Source organism: Pelodiscus sinensis, chromosome 20 (genome assembly GCF_049634645.1).
Source record: "Pelodiscus sinensis isolate JC-2024 chromosome 20, ASM4963464v1, whole genome shotgun sequence".
Classification (NCBI taxonomy): domain Eukaryota; kingdom Metazoa; phylum Chordata; order Testudines; family Trionychidae; genus Pelodiscus; species Pelodiscus sinensis.
Window position 1 is genome coordinate 14184641 of NC_134730.1, and position 21928 is coordinate 14206568.

A 21928-nucleotide genomic window follows, 5' to 3' on the forward strand; every position below is an offset into this window, starting at 1 on the left:
GTGTTCCCTTGGCAGCTCTTTGGTTTGTTGTTTGCCTGCTTGGGGGACGTGGGCATGTCAGCTCCATCTTCTGCTGTGGAACAATAAACATAGCCAGCATCTGTCAGCTCTCGAGAAGTCTCAGCTACAGCCTTCGGTCTGAGCTGCCTTTACATTTAGTCAGAGAGGCCACCATGGAGCTGGCCTAGGCAGGGATCCTCCCTTGCAACAGCAGTGACAGTGCCTTAGCAGGGCAAAAGAGACCGAGGAGCATGAATGGCTGTTTAATGTCCAGCTGGAACACACAATATTCCTTCTAATAGGAAATCAGAGCCTGCTTCTTTGTGTCATTTTTCTTGGGGTGCCCGGGACTGAATCATCTCACCCCTGGCCTCCAGCCAGAGGGAGTCTGGCCTGAAATGCCTGGTATCTGCACCCTAACAACCTTAGCCTGTCAGCCACTTGACTACTCCTTTCCAGGTTGTGACAGCCCTGACTTTGCCTTGCAGGTTAACAGTACCTGCTGCAACCCATTCCCCGAGTCCCTTTGAAGTGCTCCTTGTGATAGCTGGTTCCTGACACTGGCTACTCAGAAATCCCAGATCCTGTCCAGAAGGAGCAGTGGGCCCTAGGGTGCCAGTTTTGCCTTAGTGCCCCCCATACAGCACACAGCACTTGTAATAAAACACAAGGGCTATGTCTACACTGGCAGCTTCTTGTGCAAGAACAGCTGTTCTTGCGCAAAAACTTGCCGGCTGTCTACATTGCATGCGTGTTTTTGCACAAGTAAATTTACAGTCTAGCGTTGCAAAACAGGGCTTCTTCCGGAGGAGTTATTCCTCTCCCCACGAGGAATAAGCCCTCTTGCGCAAGAGCCCTTCCACAAGAGGGCAGTGTAGACAGGCAACATGAAATTCTTGCGCAAGAAGCCCCTATGGTTAAAATGGCCATCAGAGCTTTCTTGCGGAAGAGAGCGTCCACACTGCCATGGATGCTCTTGTGCAAAACCACATCTCTTGTGCAAAAGCACATGCCAGTGTAGACGCTCTCTTGTGGAAGACTTTTTGCGCAAGAACTCTTCTGCAAAACAGTCCTTGCGCAAGAAGCTGCCAGTGTAGACGTAGCCAAGAAGGTTTATTTAAGGGTGATGATTCTGCTAGAAACAAGGAGGGATGGAGACAAATGTTCCAATACAAAACCATAAACTGCAAGCCAGGGTCCACACTTACTTACCAGCTGCCTTTCCTAGCTAATAAGGTAAGATGCCTCCTTCCCCCTCAGAGGTCAGTCTGTTGCAGAACTGACTGGTGGGAAGCAGGATCCACTCCCCCAGTCCCTAGGATGTCTGCTCAGTAAATAGATCCAGGAGGCCTTTCCCCACCCTGTGTTATACTGAAATTGTCTGTTGCCTTTATCCTGAGCCAGGGTGATCTCTCTCCCCCCACCCCATCTGTTGTAATGTTCCTATTTTATCTCCAAGCAATTTTGATTTTCTGCGGTTGTCTCTGATGGTTTTTCATTGAAAGTCTTGGGGTGGAACACAGCTAGATAATTGAGCCTGGCATTACACCAGAAGCTAACCAGGGCAGGGGGTGGCGGCAGAGCACAGCAAGGGGTGGTGGGCTGCTAACAGTGCACGAACAGAGCCTGACATCTCGGAAGCAATCCGAAAGGAGGGGCAATATGGGAAGCTGACATGGCCTCAGAAAAAATAACCCAGTGCAACAAGTTGTTATATCTGAGTTTTCAGTAACAATCAAGCCAGGACATAAAGCAACAAAGACATGAAAACATTTCAAGCCATCCCATGGGGAAGAAGCGAATCTTATACTCCAAGTCTCACAGGGGCCTGCCTTGGCAGTCCTGAAATCTGCTCTGCATGTGGATCTTTTCTGCTGCAAAAGCTTTTTTGGTAAATATTACATAACACCCTCCCCCCTCACCTCCACCCGCATAGGCACAGCAGGAACAAACTAGAAACAATCTACCTGGGCTTAGCAGGACAATCAATTTAGTCAGGCTCCCTGTGCTCCCAGCTCTGCAGCTACATAGTCCGCATCAGACGCCAAGTGTTTGGCAGCTCAGATCAGCTCACTAAGGTGCTGACGCTGGGCTTTGGGGAGATGATCACTCATCTGGCCATTGCCAAGCCGTGCTGCCTGTTTCATACCTCACGACAACAAATGATTAAGACCCTTTTCGCTTCACATCCTGCAGCAAACAAACATGGACTCGGGGTGGGGAGAAAGCCAGCCCGTTGCAGCACCAAATCAACCCTCTTAGCAGAAATGTGCTTTGCCGCCCACGGTCTCATTAATAAATGCCAGTAACGGGACAGCCTTTTGCTTTCCCAGGCATCTTTTTTCTCCTCACTGCTGCACAAATAGGAAATCGATGCTCAAGAGCCAACAAGACACAGCTGGGGGTTAATGTGGCCCAGTCCTTTGCCTCTTTGGTGTGAGCTGGGGATGTGTATATGTGTCAAGGTGCAGGGTAATCAGTGGCACTTAAAAGCAGATCAATGCCAAGCAGTTAACTGAATATTAAGGCAGCTGCAGAAGGAGTCTGCAGCAACCTCCTTGGTTCAGAAAAGCCGCTGTTGGAAGGAGTAGGGAGAAAAGACACCACAAATACATCAAACTTTGTTATTTTTCTCCATCCGGTGTGGGACTACACACAAGGAGGAACCAGCCACGCAGAGCTAGTGTGTGATGTGATGTAGGATGTCAGGTGTTCTCTACTGTGGCACTCAACTTTCTGACAGATTGTCCTCTATGTCCTGGATGAATTGTATTAATATAGCCTCCTGGTTTCTCTGGGTGAAACATCACATTACTGTAGCTGAGGAGTAAACACAAATGATTGGGAGCTGTTCTCTGACTGCATGTGCATAATTCACGTGGCGGATCATTAGGAGCATCCAGAGGATGGAAATACAGCCCTTGGGCCATATTGTGAGCTCATAGACAAGGAATCTTTCTCTGTTGGTTTCTCAAAAGACCTTGGTTTCCTGGCAGTCCTGAAGTGGATACCAATCTTAAGAAGGACTGGCTACTCAAGCAAGTTCATTGCTTCCTGGCCTTCAGGACCATGAAGGACTCATAGATAATACTTAGCATTTAGTGAGTGGTTTCCACCCATAGATCTTAAAGCACTATACAAAAGCAGGGCACCAGCATAATCCCCATTTCATAAATGAATCAAGTTGAGGGCTGGATTTTTAAAGCTATTTAGGCGCCTAACGATGCAGCTAGGCACTTTATGAGCTTTTCAAAAGCACCTAGGTGTCAAACTGCAAATGAGATCAAATTATCTTGTGTTATTGACACTCAAATTACATCTGCTGGGTTAGCCAAACTCGAGGGAGGGCATCCAAGCTACAACAAGGGATGGATCATGGGATGATCACCTGTTCTGTTTATTCCTGCTAAGCCGTGAGCATTGGCCACTGTAGGGAGACAGGATATTGGTTTAGATGAACCTTTGGCCTGGCCCAATGTGGCTGTTCTGATGAATTAGCACATGAGTTACAATGTCCCTGCTGGCACTGCACTCATTCACGTGAGTCATTAACACTGCTAAGGTTATATCCCTCAGTTCTTCTTTGCCCAGCAGAAAGTGGAGCCACTCTATGGATTCTTTCCCAGTGAACTGTGGAGAAAGTTGTCTGTCCTTTCTGCATGCCTGTGTGGGACTGTGGGAAGGCGTTGGAAGACTAAGGGCACTCTAATGATGCTTGCCAGAAACCACGCTAGAATGCTTGTGTTAGCAACTGATGAGTTCCACCTTTGGCCTATACCCTGGTGAGCCAGCCAACTTGAGGAAATGGTACCACGGCATGGTTAAAGGCTTTATACGTGGAAGTGACTCAGGTTAGAGGGCAACACTTGAGTTATAACACGAATTAACTTGGGAGTGAAGAGAAACCTGTTAGGGCTGCCCTATCCCTCCAGCTGTGCTGGCTTTTTAAGAGTCATGTTACTGGCACTGTTTGTGGGGGAGGGATTGGTGTGTGGGTTCAGGAGTCAAGTTACCAGCAACAATCAAGCCAGACCATGACTGGTGATGTTGTAGTAGAATCAAGGCTTAAGGTTCCTTTGGAAAATCCCACCTCAGATCTCTAAAGCCAGAATCTGCTGCTCCATCAATGAAGAAAACAACAAAGGCAGGAAGTGCTGACATGAGAGACCCACTAGAGTTAACTGCCCACAGGAAAAGTAAATAAATTAAATAGACAAGGGCTACTCTGTTCCTGTGGGCCTAAATTTACAGGATCAGTGAACATAAACTGATAGCTTTGAATATACACTCTGAAAAGAAACAGTGTTGCAGCCCCTGGGATGAACATATCCCTGATGCATCGCTCCATTGACTAAATGCTTGTTCGACCTGACTACACTGGAGTTACACAAGGGATGAAATTGGCCTTTTACTTATGGTGGGTGATAAAACCACTTTGCCTCCTGCAGAAGGTTTCAGTCACTGTAATGTCACAGATCAAGAACGGGTCGTTTTGAAGTGATCTGGCACCGACAGTTCTTGATGATTCTAGAATGAGTAAGGAGGAGCAGGGACATTCTCCTACAGTCATTCTGACAAGCTGGCATGCTGTGATCAAGCTACAGTGAAGGATCAGCGATGTTCTATGCAACTTGTGCAGAAATGTGGAAAATGGGCCAGGCTATGGATGGGAAGTGGCAGATAGTGGTGGCAGGTCTTTTTGGCCACAACCCCCAGCATAAGGGCACAGAGATATTAGTGACCTGGGGAGGGGTAGAAGAAAAGGAACCAAAAAAATTAGTGGGAGTAGTGTGGCTTTTTTTATTAACAGGAAAAAAAGGTGTGTACTTATCTTGTGCTGGCTAATATGAAGTAAAATCCTAGGAAGACAAGGCAGTGGTAGCAGTAACACATTAGCGGGTGGTGACAAATCCAGGTTCCCCCATTTGTTAATGTGTGAAAACTACAGGCTGCCCGGTCTTCCCTAGAATTTCACCTCAGGTTAATTACCTCATGTTAGCTAGCAGGCGTTTAAGACACACCTTTTCCCCACTTATGTGGTGAGCAGTGTTCCCTGTAAGCTGTGCAGTTAGGTGGCCACTCAGGAGAGATTCAGATGCCGCCGATTAGCAGAGTGCCCACAACTGGCTGCATCTGTTTCAACTGGTGGTGCACATCTGCATATGGCTTGACCACTTACCAAAATCTTGGAGTAGCCCCTAGTGGGGAGAGGTAGTGGCTATGGTAGAAATTTGGATTATCGCCAACTCTTGTGATTTTTGTCATCTCATGATATTTGGCATTTTTTTGGGACGCCTCAGCTCCTGAAATCACATGAATCTCACCTTTCATTTTTTAAAAAAAGGACATTTCTCTCTCTCATGCTTGCAAAGAAAAACTGGAAAATGTGAACCCCGCCCTCTAAAGGTTCAGTGCCCAGAACATGAATAAAGAGTCTTCAATTGTATTACTGTTTTCAATCTCCTGATTCTGAGAGCTCTGACTCGTGATTTTTGAATGCTTGGTGTTGGCAATACTGGGATTGGTCTGAATGGGGCACTGTTGTAGGTGGGAACTTTGTGCCCAGTGCTGGATGATCATCAGGCCCTTATCTGATGCCTAACGTCACACAAACAGTATCCAGACAGTGTAGGCTTTGCTGTGCCTTGTAATTCAGCAGTGATGGCATAAGAATGGCCATCTGGGGTTGGACCAATAGTCCACCTAGCCCAATATCCTGCCCTCTAATGGGCTGGTGCCAGATGCTTCAGAGGGAATGAATAGTGATCCCTTCTTGGTCTCCCAGACCTAGCTTGTAGCAATCAAAGGTTTGAGGACACCCAGAGTGTGGGGCTACCTCACTAAATGTCTTGGCTAACAACCTATGACTCACTCTATGGACTCTCTTGCACTCCATGGACTTAGCTTTTTGAATTCATTTTTGAACCGTTATACTTTTGTCTTCACATCAACCCCTGGCAATGAGTTCCACAGGTTAATGCTGTGTTGCACAAAGTTTTCCCTTTTGCTTGCAAGCAGTGGGTGAAGGTAGGGTTGGGGAGGCAAGCCCCTTCCCACTCTTTCCCCCTCCATCCAGTGCATGGCCCGACCCTCCCCTGCCCCAGAGCATGGGGAGGACTGGCAGCATGTGGTCCCAGCTTCCCCTGAGACCCAGAGCATGGGGATGATGGATGCTTGGGGGCTGCCAACACTCAGCCCCCAGTAGACCAACAGTAAGCATCTGGGGGTGGAGTCTTGGTGGAGCTAGGCTGACGGTTTGGGAAAGCAATGCCTTCCCTGCCTATGATACCCGCCGCCCGTGCTAGTGCCTCTTAATTCATTGGGTGACCCCCGGTTAACAGGCCTGGGCATGTAGTCCCGTAACGGGATCTGATCAGCCCCATCCTGGGAACAGGCCCTAGGCCAGCCTGACGAGAAGATTGTAGTCAGGGGCTCAAACCCCAAAGGCTCACATGGTTCCACAGGCTCATCGCCAGTCACCTCACAGACAGGTTCACCCCATCGTGGGGGCTCAGCCTCACAGTCACCCCCAGAGCCAGGGTCACTCATCCCCGGGGGCTCAGCCAATCACCCCCAGAGCCAGGGTCACTCATCTCCGGGAGCTCAGCCACAGTCACCCCCAGAGCCAGAGTCACTCATCCCCGGGGGGCTCAGCCAATCACCCCCAGAGCCAGGGTCACTCATCCCCGGGGGGCTCAGCCAGTCACCCCCAGAGCCAGGGTGACTCATCCCCGGGGGGCTCAGCCAGTCACCCCCAGAGCCAGGGTGACTCATCCCCGGGGGGCTCAGCCAGTCACCCCCAGAGCCAGGGTCACTCATCCCCGGGGGGCTCAGCCAATCACCCCCAGAGCCAGGGTGACTCATCCCCGGGGGGCTCAGCCAGTCACCCCCAGAGCCAGGGTCACTCATCCCCAGGGGGCTCAGCCAGTCACCCCCAGAGCCAGGGTGACTCATCCCCGGGGGGCTCAGCCAGTCACCCCCAGAGCCAGGGTCAGGTCCTCGGGGGGCTCAGCCAGTCACCCCCAGAGCCAGGGTCAGGCCCCCGGGGGGCTCAGCCAGTCACCCCCAGAGCCAGGGTCACTCATCCCCGGGGGGCTCAGCCAATCACCCCCAGAGCCAGGGTCAGGCCCCCGGGGGCTCAGCCAGTCACCCCCAGAGCCAGGGTCAGGTCCTCGGGGGGCTCAGCCAATCACCCCCAGAGCCAGGGTCAGGTCCTCGGGGGGCTCAGCCAGTCACCCCCAGAGCCAGGGTCACTCATCCCCGGGGGGCTCAGCCAATCACCCCCAGAGCCAGGGTCACTCATCCCCGGGGGGCTCAGCCAGTCACCCCCAGAGCCAGGGTCAGGTCCCCGGGGGGCTCAGCCAGTCACCCCCAGAGCCAGGGTCACTCATCCCCGGGGGGCTCAGCCAATCACCCCCAGAGCCAGGGTCACTCATCCCCGGGGGGCTCAGCCAGTCACCCCCAGAGCCAGGGTCAGGCCCCCGGGGGGCTCAGCCAGTCACCCCCAGAGCCAGGGTCAGGTCCCCGGGGGGCTCAGCCAGTCACCCCCAGAGCCAGGGTCAGGCCCCCGGGGGGCTCAGCCAGTCACCCCCAGAGCCAGGGTCAGGCCCCCGGGGGGCTCAGCCAGTCACCCCCAGAGCCAGGGTCAGGCCCCCGGGGGGCTCAGCCAGTCACCCCCAGAGCCAGGGTCAGGTCCTCGGGGGGCTCAGCCAATCACCCCCAGAGCCAGGGTCACTCATCCCCGGGGGGCTCAGCCAGTCACCCCCAGAGCCAGGGTCACTCATCTCCGGGGGGCTCAGCCAATCACCCCCAGAGCCAGGGTCAGGCCCCCGGGGGGCTCAGCCAGTCACCCCCAGAGCCAGGGTCAGGTCCTCGGGGGGCTCAGCCAGTCACCCCCAGAGCCAGGGTCAGGCCCCCGGGGGGCTCAGCCAGTCCCCCCCAGAGCCAGGGTCAGGTCCTCGGGGGGCTCAGCCAGTCCCCCCCAGAGCCAGGGTCAGGTCCTCGGGGGGCTCAGCCAGTCACCCCCAGAGCCAGGGTCAGGCCCCCGGGGGGCTCAGCCAGTCACCCCCAGAGCCAGGGTCCGGTCCCCGGGGGGCTCAGCCAGTCCCCCCCAGAGCCAGGGTCAGGCCCCCGGGGGGCTCAGCCAATCACCCCCAGAGCCAGGGTCAGGCCCCCGGGGGGCTCAGCCAGTCACCCCCAGAGCCAGGGTCCGGTCCCCGGGGGGCTCAGCCAGTCACCCCCAGAGCCAGGGTCAGGCCCCCGGGGGGCTCAGCCAGTCACCCCCAGAGCCAGGGTCAGGCCCCCGGGGGGCTCAGCCAGTCCCCCCCAGAGCCAGGGTCAGGTCCCCGGGGGGCTCAGCCAGTCACCCCCAGAGCCAGGGTCCGGTCCCCGGGGGGCTCAGCCAGTCCCCCCCAGAGCCAGGGTCAGGCCCCCGGGGGCTCAGTTGCCCCGGGGCGGGCAGCAGCCTTAGCCGCGGCCGGGCTCCCCTCCCCGGCTGTTGTCCCGGCTGCCGCCCCCTGCCGGCCTCCCTGCCCCTCCGCAAGCAGAGCGCGGAGCAGGGCGCTAGCGGCGGCCATGATCTCCGCCCCCCTCCTGCGCTGCCTGCTGCCCCGCCGGGCCGGAGCCGCCTGGACCCGCAGGTACCGGACAGAGCCCGGGGCCAGCCGGCTCAGGGATGCGACCCGCGCCGGGTGCCCGGGGCCAGTATTGACATGGGCACAGCCCGGCCCCCCGGGCGCCCCCCTCCCGGGGCCGGGCCAAAGGGGGCGTGGTTCGCTCTGCCCGGGGGACCCCCCAGCCCCGTCGGCTTGGGGGAGGGAGGTTGCTCTGCCTGACCCCCACCTGCCTGGAACGGGTGCAAGGGGGGGGGGGTTCTGTGGCCCGGTGGGGGGGGGGGGGGTTCTGTGGCCCGGTGGGGTCCGGCTCTGCCCCGCTCCACGCGAGGTTGCTCTGTGGGACCCAGTCGGATTCCTGCCCCTGCGCCCTGTCCGGAGCTGGGGGCGCGGCTCTGTCCAGCCAGGGGGTTGCCCTGGCTCCTCTTGGGTTCAGGCCACAGAAAGGCTGGGGAGGGCAGGGGCACGTGTGGTTGGCTTTGGTGGAGTCACCCTGCCTTGTTGTGAGACTGACAGCTGGGTGGTTTTGTCTGACCCAGCAGGAGCCCACTCGCTGTCTGCGGTACTGGTCCGGGGGTTCACACAGTGACCCATCCAGTAGCATTCCCCTGTCTGTCATTGGCACTGATCCATTGGGGGCAGCGTCCTGCCCAGCCCATTGCTGCCTGTGATCCCTTAACAGGCTCCGCCTAGATTGGCCCAGAGAGAGTCACTGTCATACCCAAGCCTATTGCCCTGCCTGCTGCATTTCCTATGAGGCCTGTTTTGTAATCTAGCTGCACCTGAGAGGCCCGTAGTGCTGAGCGCTATACACACGGGCTACGTCTAGACTGGCATGATTTTCCGCAAATGCTTTTAATGGAAAAGCGTCCGTGGAAAAGCGTCCGTGCCAATCTAGATGTGGTTTTGCGCAAGAAAGCCCTGATTGCCATTTTCGCCATCGGGGCTTTTTTGCGCAAAACAGTTTTTAGCTGTCTACACTGGCCCTCTTGCGCAAATACATTTGCGGTAAGAGGGCTTTTTCCCGAACGGGAGCAGCATAGTATTTGAGGAAGAACACTGACAATCTTACATTAGATCGTCAATGTTCTTGTGCAAATTCAAGCGGCCAGTGTAGACAGCTGGCAAGTTTTTCCACAAAAGCAGCTGCTTTTACAGAAAAACTTGCCAGTCTAGACGCAGCCACGGAGTGAAATGACAGGCTGTGCCCCCTAACGCTCACACAGGGGTGGGCAATCATTTTTGATGAGAGGGGCACTCCAAGATTTTGGTAAGTGGTCAAAGGCTGCACTTTTCTATAGAGGGTCTGGGTAGGGATGCTAGCAAGTAGTCGACGAGTAAGCTTATTGGATCGTTGACTGGAGTATCGACTACTTGCCCCCCCACCTCTATAAGAGGCAGCAAGGGTGTGGGGTCAGGAGCTGGTGCTGGGGGGAGTCAGTGTAAAAGTCAGTTCCTCCCCCAGCACCAGCTCTGTGGTGCTTTCTGTCCCCCCCCCCCCCACAGAGTGGGGGGGGGGGGGGGGATGCGGGATGCCTGCGGCAGGCCGAGGCTCACTGTGGGTAAAGGCTGCTCCAGCGGCAGCCCCTGTCCGTGGGGGGGCCCAGCTCCCTACTGGGATTCCCCGTGGACAGGGACTGCTGCTGAAGCAGTTTCCCCTATCTCCCCCCCCACTGCTTCTGTTAGGAGTGGGGGGAGGGGGCAGGTGACACCGCAGAGCTGGTGTTGGGGGGAACTGGCTTTTAAATAGGGCTGGCCGTGGCCAATGGGCTGCTGGACTTAATGCGAGCCAGGACCGAGCCGGACAACTCTTACTACATTTAAAATGCAGAGCTGCAGCGCGGGTGCCTCCCGGAGCCAGTGTGAACCGGGATGCTCAATCCTGGCTCAAGCCAGCTCCTGGAGCTACCCCTGCAGTGGCTTTGCAGAGTGGTCTTTACTGACTAATCGTGTATTCGATACAAATTGTATCAACTACACAATTAGTCAGATAATTGCAATTTAACATCCCGAGGTCTGGGGTCTGGGACAGAGGTTGGGTGCAGAAGGGAGCTTGAGGTAGTTGACTGGGGTTCAGGAGAGGGAGTAGGGTCTGAGAGGACGTTTGGGTGAAGGGGGAGGTTGTGACCTGGGGCAGGGAATTGGGGTGCAGAATCTGGGAGGGAATATGGGTGCAGGAGAGGATTCTGACCTGGGGAGAGGTGTAGGAGGGGGTGCAGAGTCTGGGAGGGAGTTGTGATCTTGGGAAAAGGGGTGTAGAGGGTTTGAGCAGTAACCTGGCGTGCTGGGGTGTGTGGGAGTTGTGGTGTGTGGGGGGTGCCAGATGCAGGCTGTGGCCAGGAGATGCTTACCTAGGTGTCTCCCAGCCAGCAGCCCGGGGGAACCCTGAGACAGGCTCCGTGCCCACCGCAGCCCAAGGCTCAAAGTGTCTGGCTGCGCATATGTGTCTCTGCATTGTGTGCAGGGGAGAGAAGGGAAACTTCACACGCTGTCCCCACCCCAGCCCAATCATTGTCCCCTTCCTATCCACCCAATGGAGCAGCCAGCTGCTTGGAGCAACCTGGGGCTGTGGCAGGCAGAGGGCCTGCGAGGTAGGTGGGGAGGGCCCCAGGCTGGATCCAAAGGTTTGGCGTGCCAGATCTGGCCTGCTGGCTGTGGCTTGCTCATCCCTGAGCTAACGTGTTAAGTGCACAAGAGACAACTAGGAGATTCAACAAACAGAAAGGGATGGGGCTATGTAAGGTTCCCTATTTGCCGTACTACTAGTCAAGACAATTCACCGGCCTCCATGCATCCCTGTTTCTTCTTTGTCATCCCTTGTACAGAGAGTTCTCTTCATCTCAGTGTGAGAGTAAGGTCTGGTCTACACTGGGAGTTTAGGTCGAACTTAGCCGTAGTAGGTGGATTTTCTAAATAAGGAGTCCGTATCACCAAGCCCGTTCTGTCAACTTTAAGGGCCGTTAAAGTTGATTTTGGCACTCCTGCTTTCATGAGGAGTAACGCTAAATCCGGTCTTGCATGGTTGACTTTACGGTAGTGCAGATGCAGTACTGTGAAAGTTGACTTTCTTGGACTCTGGGAGGTGTCCCACAGTGCCCTGTTGTGACTGCTCTGGCCAGAACTGTCAATGCTATTGCTCGCCAGGTGAACAGGAACAGCCCCGGGAAAATTTGATTTTCATTTTCTGTGTGGCCAGCGTGGCAGGCAGCACACCCGAGCAGCACAGCTGACCATGAGTTCCCAGGGTTGCCAATGAGCACCAGCATGGAGCGTGCAGGAGATCCTGGATCTCATTGCTGTGGGGGAGGGGAATTTGTTCCCGCAGATCTACGAACCAGAGAAAGAAATGCAGATATCTACGCCAAGATCGCTAGGGCCATGAGGGAGAAAGGAAACACCAGGGATGCCCAGCAGTGCCGAGTGAAAATAAAGGAACTGAAGCAGTCATACCAAAAGACAAAGGAGGCAAAGTCTGGATCATCACTGCAAACATGCCGCTTCTGAGGCGGGGACCTGACCAACTTTCCTAGCCAGTCCATGGATTCCTCCCAAGACACTCATCAGGCAGCCTCAGACAGCATGGATGAGGAAGACGAGGAGGAGAATAGTCAGCAGGCGAGTGAGGGCAAGCAATGTCACCGAGAGCCAAGAGCTTTTTATAACTTTTGAGGGCATCTCACAGTTGGGCCTTGATCCCAGGGAAGGCACTTCTGGTGAGGTCACATTTTTTAGCCTGCTAAACATGGGTTAAGGCAGTTGGGTCTGATCTGTGGCGGCCACTGTGCCTAAACAGCAGTGGGAGGAGGTGCCCCTGGAACAGCTTGTTAATGTGTCTGTAGATGGAGCAGGAATCCTCCCTGCACATCTCCACAAAGCTCTCCTAGAAGGACTCTCTCATCCTTCTCACGAGGCTTCTGGGGAGGCCAGCGGTATTCCATCCACGGTAGGATCCTTCCCATGCCAGGCCAGCAGGAAGTGGTCTGGCATCATTGCAGCACAAAGCATTACAGCATGAGGCCCAGGTTTCTGGTCAAATTGAATCAGCATCAGCTCCCTGTCACTCTGTGTGATTCGCACATGGCAACCTGGGTGAAGCAGGGAAGCTAATAGCTGATCCCTCTGCAGTAAACTTCTGTTTGCTCATCCCCAATGAATCATGTTGTGGGCCCCTGCTCTGCCGCCATGCCTGGACACCCTCTCTCCTACCGTCCACATGCTCCTGTGGGGAGAAAGTTGAGCTCTCCCAGCAAACGGGGGGTGCCAAACACACAGGCGCTGTGTAAGCCCTACCCTGCTGCTATGCTGCTGAAACCTTCCCTTTAAACACCCAAAAGCACATGCTACCACCATTCTGTAGTTGAACTGCTCCTGACTGAGGTCCAGGCTGCCCGTGTACGGCTTCATGAGCCATGGGAGCAAGGGGTAGGCTGGATCTCCAAGGATCACTATGGGCATTTCAATGTCTCCGATTTTAATTTTCGTTTCTGAGAAGAAAGTTCCAGCTTGTAGCTTTTTGAAGAGACAGGAATTGCTGAAGAGGTGTGTGTCATGCACCTTTCCTGACATCCCACGTTGATGTTGGTGAAATGGCCCTTGTGATCCACCAACACTTGCAGCACCATTGAGAAGTACCCCTTGTGATTTATGTACTCTTCGGCAAAGTGGTCAGGGGCCAATATGGGAACGTGGGTTCCGTCCACAGTTAGGGAACCACATTGCGGCAAAGCTATCCACTATGTCCTCCATGTTTCTCAGACTCACTACCCTCCATAGCAAAAGGGTAAGATTGCCTTGGCGACAGATCCAAGATTTCCCCACTTCGAACTGATTCCCAACTGACCGGTAGCTGTCATTGCAAGCTTCTGTATGTCAGTTGACATGAGCTTCTCCACTCTCAGAGCGGGTCTCATTCTGGCAATGCTGTGCTTCAGGGTGGGGGAAAGCCATTCGCAAACTTCCATGAAAGTGGCCTTATGCATATGGGAGTTGTGCAGCCCTTGCTGATTGTTCCATACCTGTGTCACTGTGTGGTCCCACCAGTCTATGCTTGTCTGATGGCACCAGAACCGGCGTTCCACTGTGCCCAGAGGATTGAATGTGGTGGCATTTGCCCGTTGCTCAACTCAGGCACTTCATGGCCTCCTGAGATTTGTCCTTGTTCCAGTGGACCCTCAATACACTCTGGACATACTCCAGCATTAGGCGCGCCTTGGTTAATAGCATTATCCTAATGCTTTGATGCTCAACTGGATCCACAGTGGGTTCCATGCTTATGCTGCTATAGCGTCTGCATGGAGAACCAGGGGAAAAAAAGGGTGTGAAAAGACTGTTTGATGTTGCTCTCAAGTGCGGGGGGAGGGAAGAGACGAGTGCATTATGGGACGCTGAGGACATGTACCCAGAACCACCTGCTGGTCCCAGTGTGCACTGAGAGCATAACCCGGAATGCAAAGGGGCACAGGCACTGTGGGATAGCTACCCACAGTGCATTGCTCTCAAAGTCAACAGTAGCCACCCTACTGGAGATGTGCTACTTCGAACTACATTGAATTCTTGTGCCCAATGGGGATATGTTCCTTTGACTTTACAAAATCGGAGCTAAAATATCAACCTTAATAAATTTGGCCTAATTCCTCGGTGTAGACATGGTCTAAGTGTTCTCTACAGCTAGAGCTGATCCAGTATTGCACCTGGGGCTTATCTGATCCCCAGTCCTCATATTTGATGCTATGTCAGTGCCTGTACATCTGCCTGACGCAGCATTGAATTGTTGTGGGCTGCAGTCTTCGGTGCTGATCCCAGACTCTGTGTAATGTCAACATCACGCAATTCTAATCCCCTAGATGAGTATCTACTCCACCAGTCTTGTCTTCTCTTGGCCCAAACTTTGCAGTTAACCTTCCCTTTCATCCTTCTTTTCTCTTTTGTCCTTGCTCTGTCTCCCATATCCCCCCTACACCCAGAACCCACTTCCGGGCCTGCTCTATCCAATCTCCATCCTCTCCTCCACCTTCATAGCCCGTTTTAGGAGTTAGTTACTCCATTCACAAGTCCCACTGGCCCCTTGCTCTCCTCTGAAATGGTGGCAAGAGAGTGAGAAAGGATGAGCCCCACAAAAAGTCTGAGCCCCAAGAGATAAGGTGGCCCCATCGAGCTCACTTAATTACTTGTGTAGAATCATAGAACACTAGAACTGGAAGGGACCTTGTTACATCATCAAGTCCAGTCCCCGGCCCTCACAGCGGGACCCAGTACCATCTAAACCATCCCTGATCAATGTCTGTCTAACCTGCTTTTAAATATCCCCAGAGATGGAGATTCTACAACTCCCCTAGGCAATTTATTCCGGTGTTTAACCACCCTGACAGTTAGGAAGCTTTTCCTAATGTCCAATCTAAACCTCCCTTGCCCATTACTTCTCGTCCTATCCTCAGAGGCCAAGGAGAACAATTTTTCTCCCTCCTCCTTGTGACACCCTTTGAGATACCTGAAGACCGCTCTCGTGTCCCCTCTCAGTCTTCTCCTTTCCAAACTAAACTTCCTATGTTACTTCTATCCTTTGTTGGCTTGTGGCCTGTTTCGGTTGGGAACTCTGAGAAGAGACCTTGTCTCTGGATCAGTGTGAGGAGCACCTGGCATATTTTGGAGGTGTGTAATTTAGGGATGTAAGAGTAGTCGAGTCATCTACTCTCATTCCCCCCCCCCCCCCACCACTTGCTGCTGCTGTATCAGAGGCGACGAAGGAAATAGGAGCCGGTGCTGAGGTGAGCTGGCTTAAAATCTGTTCCCCCCCCAGCACTGTCTCTGTTCCCACTCCCTGTTGCCTCTGTCAGAAGCAGCAAGAGGAGGGGGGCAGGGGAGGCGACTCTGGCAGCAGCCCCTGTCCGTGGTGGGGTCCCAACTTCCTGCAGGGATCCTCAGCAGACAGAGGCTGCCGCTGCAAAGCAGCCCTTGTCCACGGCTAGGTGCCACAGACGGGGGCTGCTTTGCAGGCAGCAGTACCTGATCCCTCCGGACGGGGGCTGGTACCACCTGGGCAGGGGCTGGTACTGCCAGGCCAGGCAGCCCTGCTCAGTCCCAGCTTGCACCGGGACCAAACCGCACTGCGGCTCTGCAATTTAAAAGGCAGGAGTCAGGCAGCCTGCTCTCCCCCCTCCTCCCCGCCCCCGCACCAGCTCCTCCTGTGTTTTAAATTGCAGCGCTGCAGTGGAGTTTGGTCCCCGACCCGGCACAAATAGGCATTGAGCTAGACTGCCTGCCCAACCAGCTTCTACTAAATTTAGGAGCCGGGCGGGGAGGCAGCCCAGATCAGTCCCTGCTTGCACCGGGTTGGGGATCAAACCCCGCTGTGGCTCTGCAATTTAAAATGCAGTAGGAGCCGAGGGGCGGCTGCCTGCCTCCTGCCTTTTAAATTGCAGAGCGTTGTGGGGCTGCCTTCCTCTATCGAGTAATCGATAAAAATTCTATCAACTACTCGATTACTAGAAAAACCTAAATGTAACATCCCTAGTGTAAATGGGAAGTCCCGGTTCCTGGTGTCCTCGTGGAGTGCGGGCAAGGCTGTGGCTGGGCGGCCTTTTAAGATCTGTGAGTACAGAAAGGAGAGACGGTTTTTTGAGGGAGAGGAAATGGTTCAACGCAGAGGACTGAGGGCTGAGTATCCGTAAGGTGAGAGGAGGTGGTATGTGGTTCAGGCTGGGGCACCGGCTGGAGATTTGGATGACCTCGGTTCTGTTGCCTCCCCCAGCCTGTGCGCCCTTGGGCAAGTCACTTAGCTTTGCTGGGCCTCGGTTCCCCAGCTGGAAGAGCAGGGAAGATAACTGACTCCTGTCTCACAGGGGTGTTGTGAGGCACTCACATCCTGTGGGGACCAGGTACAAGGACCTGCAGCAGGATGCGCTGGCAGTTCTGAGCTTTACTCAGGTGGATGGTCTGAGTTGGACAGAAAAAGAAGGGTCTTGGTGGGTGCTCAAAGGGGCAGCATACCTATCAGGGGCTGAGGGCTGTAGGGAGAAGAGCCTGCTCAGCAGGGAGCCTTCTGGGGTATGGCTAAGGAGATGGTATTTGTCTGGAGGAGACACAGGCCTCCCCTGCTGTAGCTGTGCACCTGGGCTGTGGGAGCCGCTCTCAGCAGGGCTATGACATAGCTCCTGCATCACAATGGCCTCATTAACACTTTTTCCCCTGCCCACTGGGGGTGTGCTTGAGCTAGCTTTGTGCTGGCAGGGCCTAAGTCACCTCAACTCAAGGGCCCGGACCCCCACGGCAGCCCCAGTGGTTAGTGTCACCGCTCATGACCCCCGCCTTGGGTTTGTGGTGAGGATGCAGTGAGACGAACCGGCAGCATTTACAGATACAGGCTGACCACACTGCTGCCACTAGCTCTCAGGGGATCACAGTGGGCCGGGCAGATGTGTACAGAGGCCACGTGCAATAGTCCTTTGCAGCTCTTGTGACTTACTTGGTTTTGGGGATGAGTGATGCTAACAAACAAATCTTTGTGACTCTTGTCACAGGACCGTGTTTCTGAGAGGGGGCCCAGCCATGGCCACTGGCGGGAAAAGCAGCCAATCTAGCGTCCATCATTATACCAACCGACTGATTAACGAGAAGTCTCCCTACCTCCTCCAGCATGCACACAATCCTGTGGACTGGTGAGAGAGAGCCTTCCCCTCTGCCCTTCCATTTTACCCACAGTGGAGGGTTCCATTTTACCAGCAAATGGTGGCACATTTGTAAATTTATTTCAGCTTAAATGTACAGCCAAAATTTTCCATGTGTTTGTGTGAGAGACAGACAGATAGATGCCCTGGTACTCAGGTTTGTGATAACCTTGTGGAGCCATGTGCTACAATCCAGAGCCCTGAATAGGACTTGATTATCCACAACTAGCACATTTATGGCCTCCCATCATATAACAGGCCCTCAACCACTGTAAAATATATAAAACCCAGAAGCTCCTGTGATGGAAGCCCCTTTCATTCTTTTCTCTCAGGTACCCATGGGGCCAGGAAGCCTTTGATAAAGCAAAGAAAGAAAACAAGCTGATATTTCTGTCAGGTAACCCGACAAGCAAATGCATTTCCCAGTCATAGTTATGTAAATTGCTCCATAAGCCATGTTGCTTTGTCTCAGGCTCGTGTGTGAATCGCACTGGTGGTAGAACCATAGTTTTAGGGCTTGTCTACACAGAGGTTATTCTGTGTAATAAGATAGGGTGTGAACTGAAATTACTACAGCTATTCCGGAATACCTTTCTGTGCGGATACTCTTCATCCAGGATGAGAGCACTGTTTTCAGGTTGTGCTTAGTCCACCTCCAAAGTGGATTAAGCATGGTCAATTCTGGTTAGTTTCCATACATAGACTAGCCCTTAAATGGACGCTAGTTTAAATTGCGCAAAATCACACTCTGAAGTGTCCCTTACCTCTGTTTGCCAAAAACTGGGAATGGGGGACCGGGGATAGATCACTTGGGTATCTGTTCTGTTCATTCCCTGGCATTGGCCGCAGATGACAGGAGACTGGGCTTGATGGCCGTTCTAATGTTGTTATCCAACGGGCTCCTCCTTGTTTATGAGCCTCTATGGGCAAAACCATAGGGCTAGAGTTGGAAATGGCAGGGTGACCCTGCGTTCCCCCAAGGCAGACTCATTCCTTGCAGTTTAATCTCCAGGGGCTCTCTTCGGGAGAGCATTCCCCAGTTGATAGATTTCATTAGTAGGGCATTTGTTGCGCTGTTCAGCTTGGAACCTTTCTTTAATTGGCAGTGTTTGTTTTCAGTCGGCTACTCCACCTGCCACTGGTGCCACGTGATGGAGAAGGAGTCCTTCAAGAACAAAGAGATTGGCAAGATCCTGAATGACAACTTTGTGTGCATAAAAGTGGATCGGGAGGAGCGGCCAGATGTGGATAAAGTTTACATGAGCTTTGTGCAGGTGAGGAGGTGGGTCTGAAGTGGGACGATGATGAGGGAGGGGACATGCATGACAGGGGTTGTGAAGAGACCCTAGATTAGACACACACTCAGACACCAAGCAGATGGTCACTGATTCACGGATTTTCTTGCAGGCTACCAGCAGTGGAGGGGGCTGGCCAATGAGTGTGTGGCTGACTCCTGATCTCAAACCCTTCATTGGTGGGACATATTTCCCTCCCGAGGACGGAATTTACCAAGTCGGCTTTCGGACGGTGCTGCTCCGAATTGCAGATCAGGTATATGTTTTTCCTGTATGAGATTTTGTGGTCGGCGTTTGGATCCTCATCGGAAAAGTACAGCCCAGAAACCTGGGACAGGGAGGGAACTAGTCATTGCTATTGGCACTGATTGCTTTGGAGGGCTGATGGGGAAAATGGGATGTGGGGTTGGGATAGTGCAGACGTAGGTTGGGGGAACAGGCGAACAAAAGGTGGGGAAAAGTGAGGGGCCAGCTAGTGAGGCAAAACCCCAGTGGATAGACTCTGCATTGGGAAGAGGCACAGAGCTCTGGCTGGGTTAGCAATTGACTGGAATTTATTTGGAGAGGGGAATCGCTAGGTGTGGGAACAAAGAACTGGACTGGGGCCTGAAGACAGAATCTGGATTTGAATAACACAGGGAACTGCGTGAAGAGGGGACAAAGGCCATGAGCAGCTGATGGGGCAAGACTGACCTACCGGCTCTTTCATGGTCTCCTCCTAGTGGGAGCGGAACAAAGACGCCCTTTTGGAGAACAGCCAGAGGATTATGTCGGCACTGCTGGCCAGGGCTGAGGTTGGCATCAGCGGGGAGGAATCGCCCCCACCTTTTCCAGAGGTGATGGCCAAGTGTTTCCAGCAGCTGTCTGAATCGTATGAGGAGGAATACGGCGGCTTTTCGGAGTTTCCAAAGTTCCCCACGCCAGGTCAGTCATCCCCCAGCCGCGTCATCCCACTGAAAGGGTATGTCTACACTACCACTGTAGTTCGAACTAGGGCGGTAATGTAGGCAACCGGAGTTGCAAATGAAGCCCGGGATTTGAATTTCCCGGGCTTAATTTGCATAAAGCCGGGCGCCGCCATTTTTAAATGTCCGTTAGTGCGGACTCCGTGCCGCGCGGCTACACGCGGCACGGACTAGGTAGTTCGGACTAGGCTTCCTATTCTGAACTACCATTACTCCTCGTTTCATGTTTCACTAGGAAGCCTAGTCCGAACTACCTAGTCCGTGCCGCGTGTAGCCGCGCGGCACGGAGTCCGCACTAGCGGACATTTAAAAATGGCGGTGCCTGGCTTTATGCAAATGAAGCCCGGGAAATTCAAATCCCGGGCTTCATTTGCAACTCCGGTTGCCTACATTACCACCCTAGTTCGAACTACAGTGGTAGTGTAGACATACCCAAAGGGAGCAGCCCTGGGCACGGAACTGACCTCCGGTGCTTGGCTTTGTTATTGTATTGCAGTCAATTTAAATTTCCTGTTCACCTACTGGGCCCTGCACCGCGCATCCCCGGATGGCGCACGGGCCTTGCAGATGGCACTGCACACTCTCAAGATGATGGCCTATGGTGGGATTCATGATCACATTGCTCAGGTAGGAGGGGCTGGGGGTTAGATGCCCGGACTGGTGGCTCTTGGAGGCATCTTGCTTGGGTAGCACGAAGCACTCGTATTGGGAAGACCCTGGAGGTATGATCACACGGATGATCGGGCAGGTGCTGGGGCCTGGTGCATGTGTTTTCTTTCTGTCTCTGCAGGGATTCCACCGCTACTCCACCGACCAGAGGTGGCATGTGCCTCACTTTGAGAAGATGCTGTATGATCAGGGGCAGCTAGCAGTGGCCTATGCCAGGGCATTTCAGGTAACTCTTAGCCCGGGTGATAACTTTGGGCTCTGAACCAAGGCTCGGAAGAACTGGCTCCTGAGCAGAGGTCCGAGTTCAGCATGAAACTGCTCATTTCGAGCAGTGCTTGCCATGGGGAGGACTTACCAGCTGTCTTCTGCTGCTGAGAGAAACAGAAACAGACATGGTGTTCCTGGGGAGCCTTATCCCGGTCCCACATCCCAGCCTGAGTCACCTGCTCAGGGAGGGGAGGCTGAGCTGGAGGGGAGCTGTTGCCACGTTTGTCCCTGACAAGACGTTGGTGATGACGGGCGGGGGGAGGGGGCGAACTGGGACTCTCTGGCGGGAGGCTCTCCTGGCACTAGCTGCTGCCTGGTTCCGCAGAAGCGTGAGGAGAGCTGATAGGAGCACCTAGGGCAGCAATGAGAGAACATTGCTGAGCAGTTGGATTTACACAGCAGTATCTGGGGCGAGGGATTTCCGCAGGGGATGGAGAACAAGAGCCGGCTTGCCGGAGCAAAGCGTAGTGACACGGGCTTCCTGAGGCAGTGGGAATTCCAGCCAAGCCTGTGGGCGGCTTCTCAGCATCTGGGGACCCTTTCATCACCTTCCCCCTCCTGGCAGGCTCTGCCATCATCCCCTTCCCTGGCCCCATTCGCTGCTTTGCTCCCTAGGTCCTGGGCTTAGCCCTGAGATATTGGAGATATTTAAGAGCAGATTAGATAAACATCTATCAGGGATGATCTAGAATGGATGGTGCTTGGTCCTGCCGTGGGGGCAGGTGACTGGGGGCAGGTCCCTTCCAGTTCTAGTGATCTGTGATTCTTACCCTCCCTGGCTAGAGTAACACTGACTGTGAAAGCAGCACTCGGCCCTTTGAGAGCTTTACAAAGGCGGGGTGTGTGTGAGTGAGGAAGCACTGCCCCATTTTACAGCTGGGGAAGTTAAGGCACAGCAAGGTGAAGTAACTTGGCCAAGGCCACAGCTCACATCAGTGTCAGAAACAGGAATAGCCTCCAGACCTTTAATTTCCCCATGGGACAAGTTGCTCCAGTCCAAAACACCCTCTGACTCTCTGGCAGGCCCTGTCCATAGCACTGAGGGGAGGTTGGGCCGAGCTTTGTGCTGCCAGACGCAGCAGCAGCTGCACAAGCCCTTAGGAGGAGAGGTGAGAGGGAGCTCAGGTGCTGACGGCAGTTCGGTGCCAGGCCTTTCATGGCTTTTGGGATCCCTGCTCCTCGTGGCTCTGGAGAGTCTGGGGGTTGCAGAGCAAGTGCAGGGCCCCCGCGAGGCAGTGTCCTGTCTCCAGCACAGGTACTGCACCTGCCAGCCTGCCCCAGCCCTCACCGGAGGCTGTCAGCAGTGGGCAGCGCTGACCAGCATCTTGCCTAGGAGCCATGGGCTCGTTCCACACAGACCCTGAGCACCCAGCAGATGGGAAGGACTGGGCCTTGCCAGGCAGCTCTGCCCCACCTGAGCCCTTAGTCTGCCCTCAGCCCTTCCCTGACAGCAACTT

The 21928-nt window shown here is 54.2% G+C and overlaps 1 protein-coding gene across 4 annotated transcripts in view; it reads left to right on the forward strand.

Moving 5' to 3' along the window:
* Positions 1-8484: 8484 nt before the first annotated feature.
* The window catches only part of SPATA20 (spermatogenesis associated 20), a 44243-nt gene continuing 30799 nt past the window's right edge, over positions 8485-21928 (forward strand). Inside the window, exons 1-8 of one of the 4 annotated variants that reach the window (XM_075903778.1) lie at positions 8485-8639; positions 17129-17266; positions 17608-17672; positions 18395-18549; positions 18683-18826; positions 19293-19494; positions 20032-20162; positions 20326-20430. In XM_075903778.1, coding sequence (XP_075759893.1) covers positions 8575-8639; positions 17129-17266; positions 17608-17672; positions 18395-18549; positions 18683-18826; positions 19293-19494; positions 20032-20162; positions 20326-20430 — 1005 coding nt within the window. In that variant the 5' untranslated portion in view covers positions 8485-8574. The other 3 variants (XM_014574615.3, XM_025185680.2, XM_075903779.1) reach the window with 3 other exon arrangements.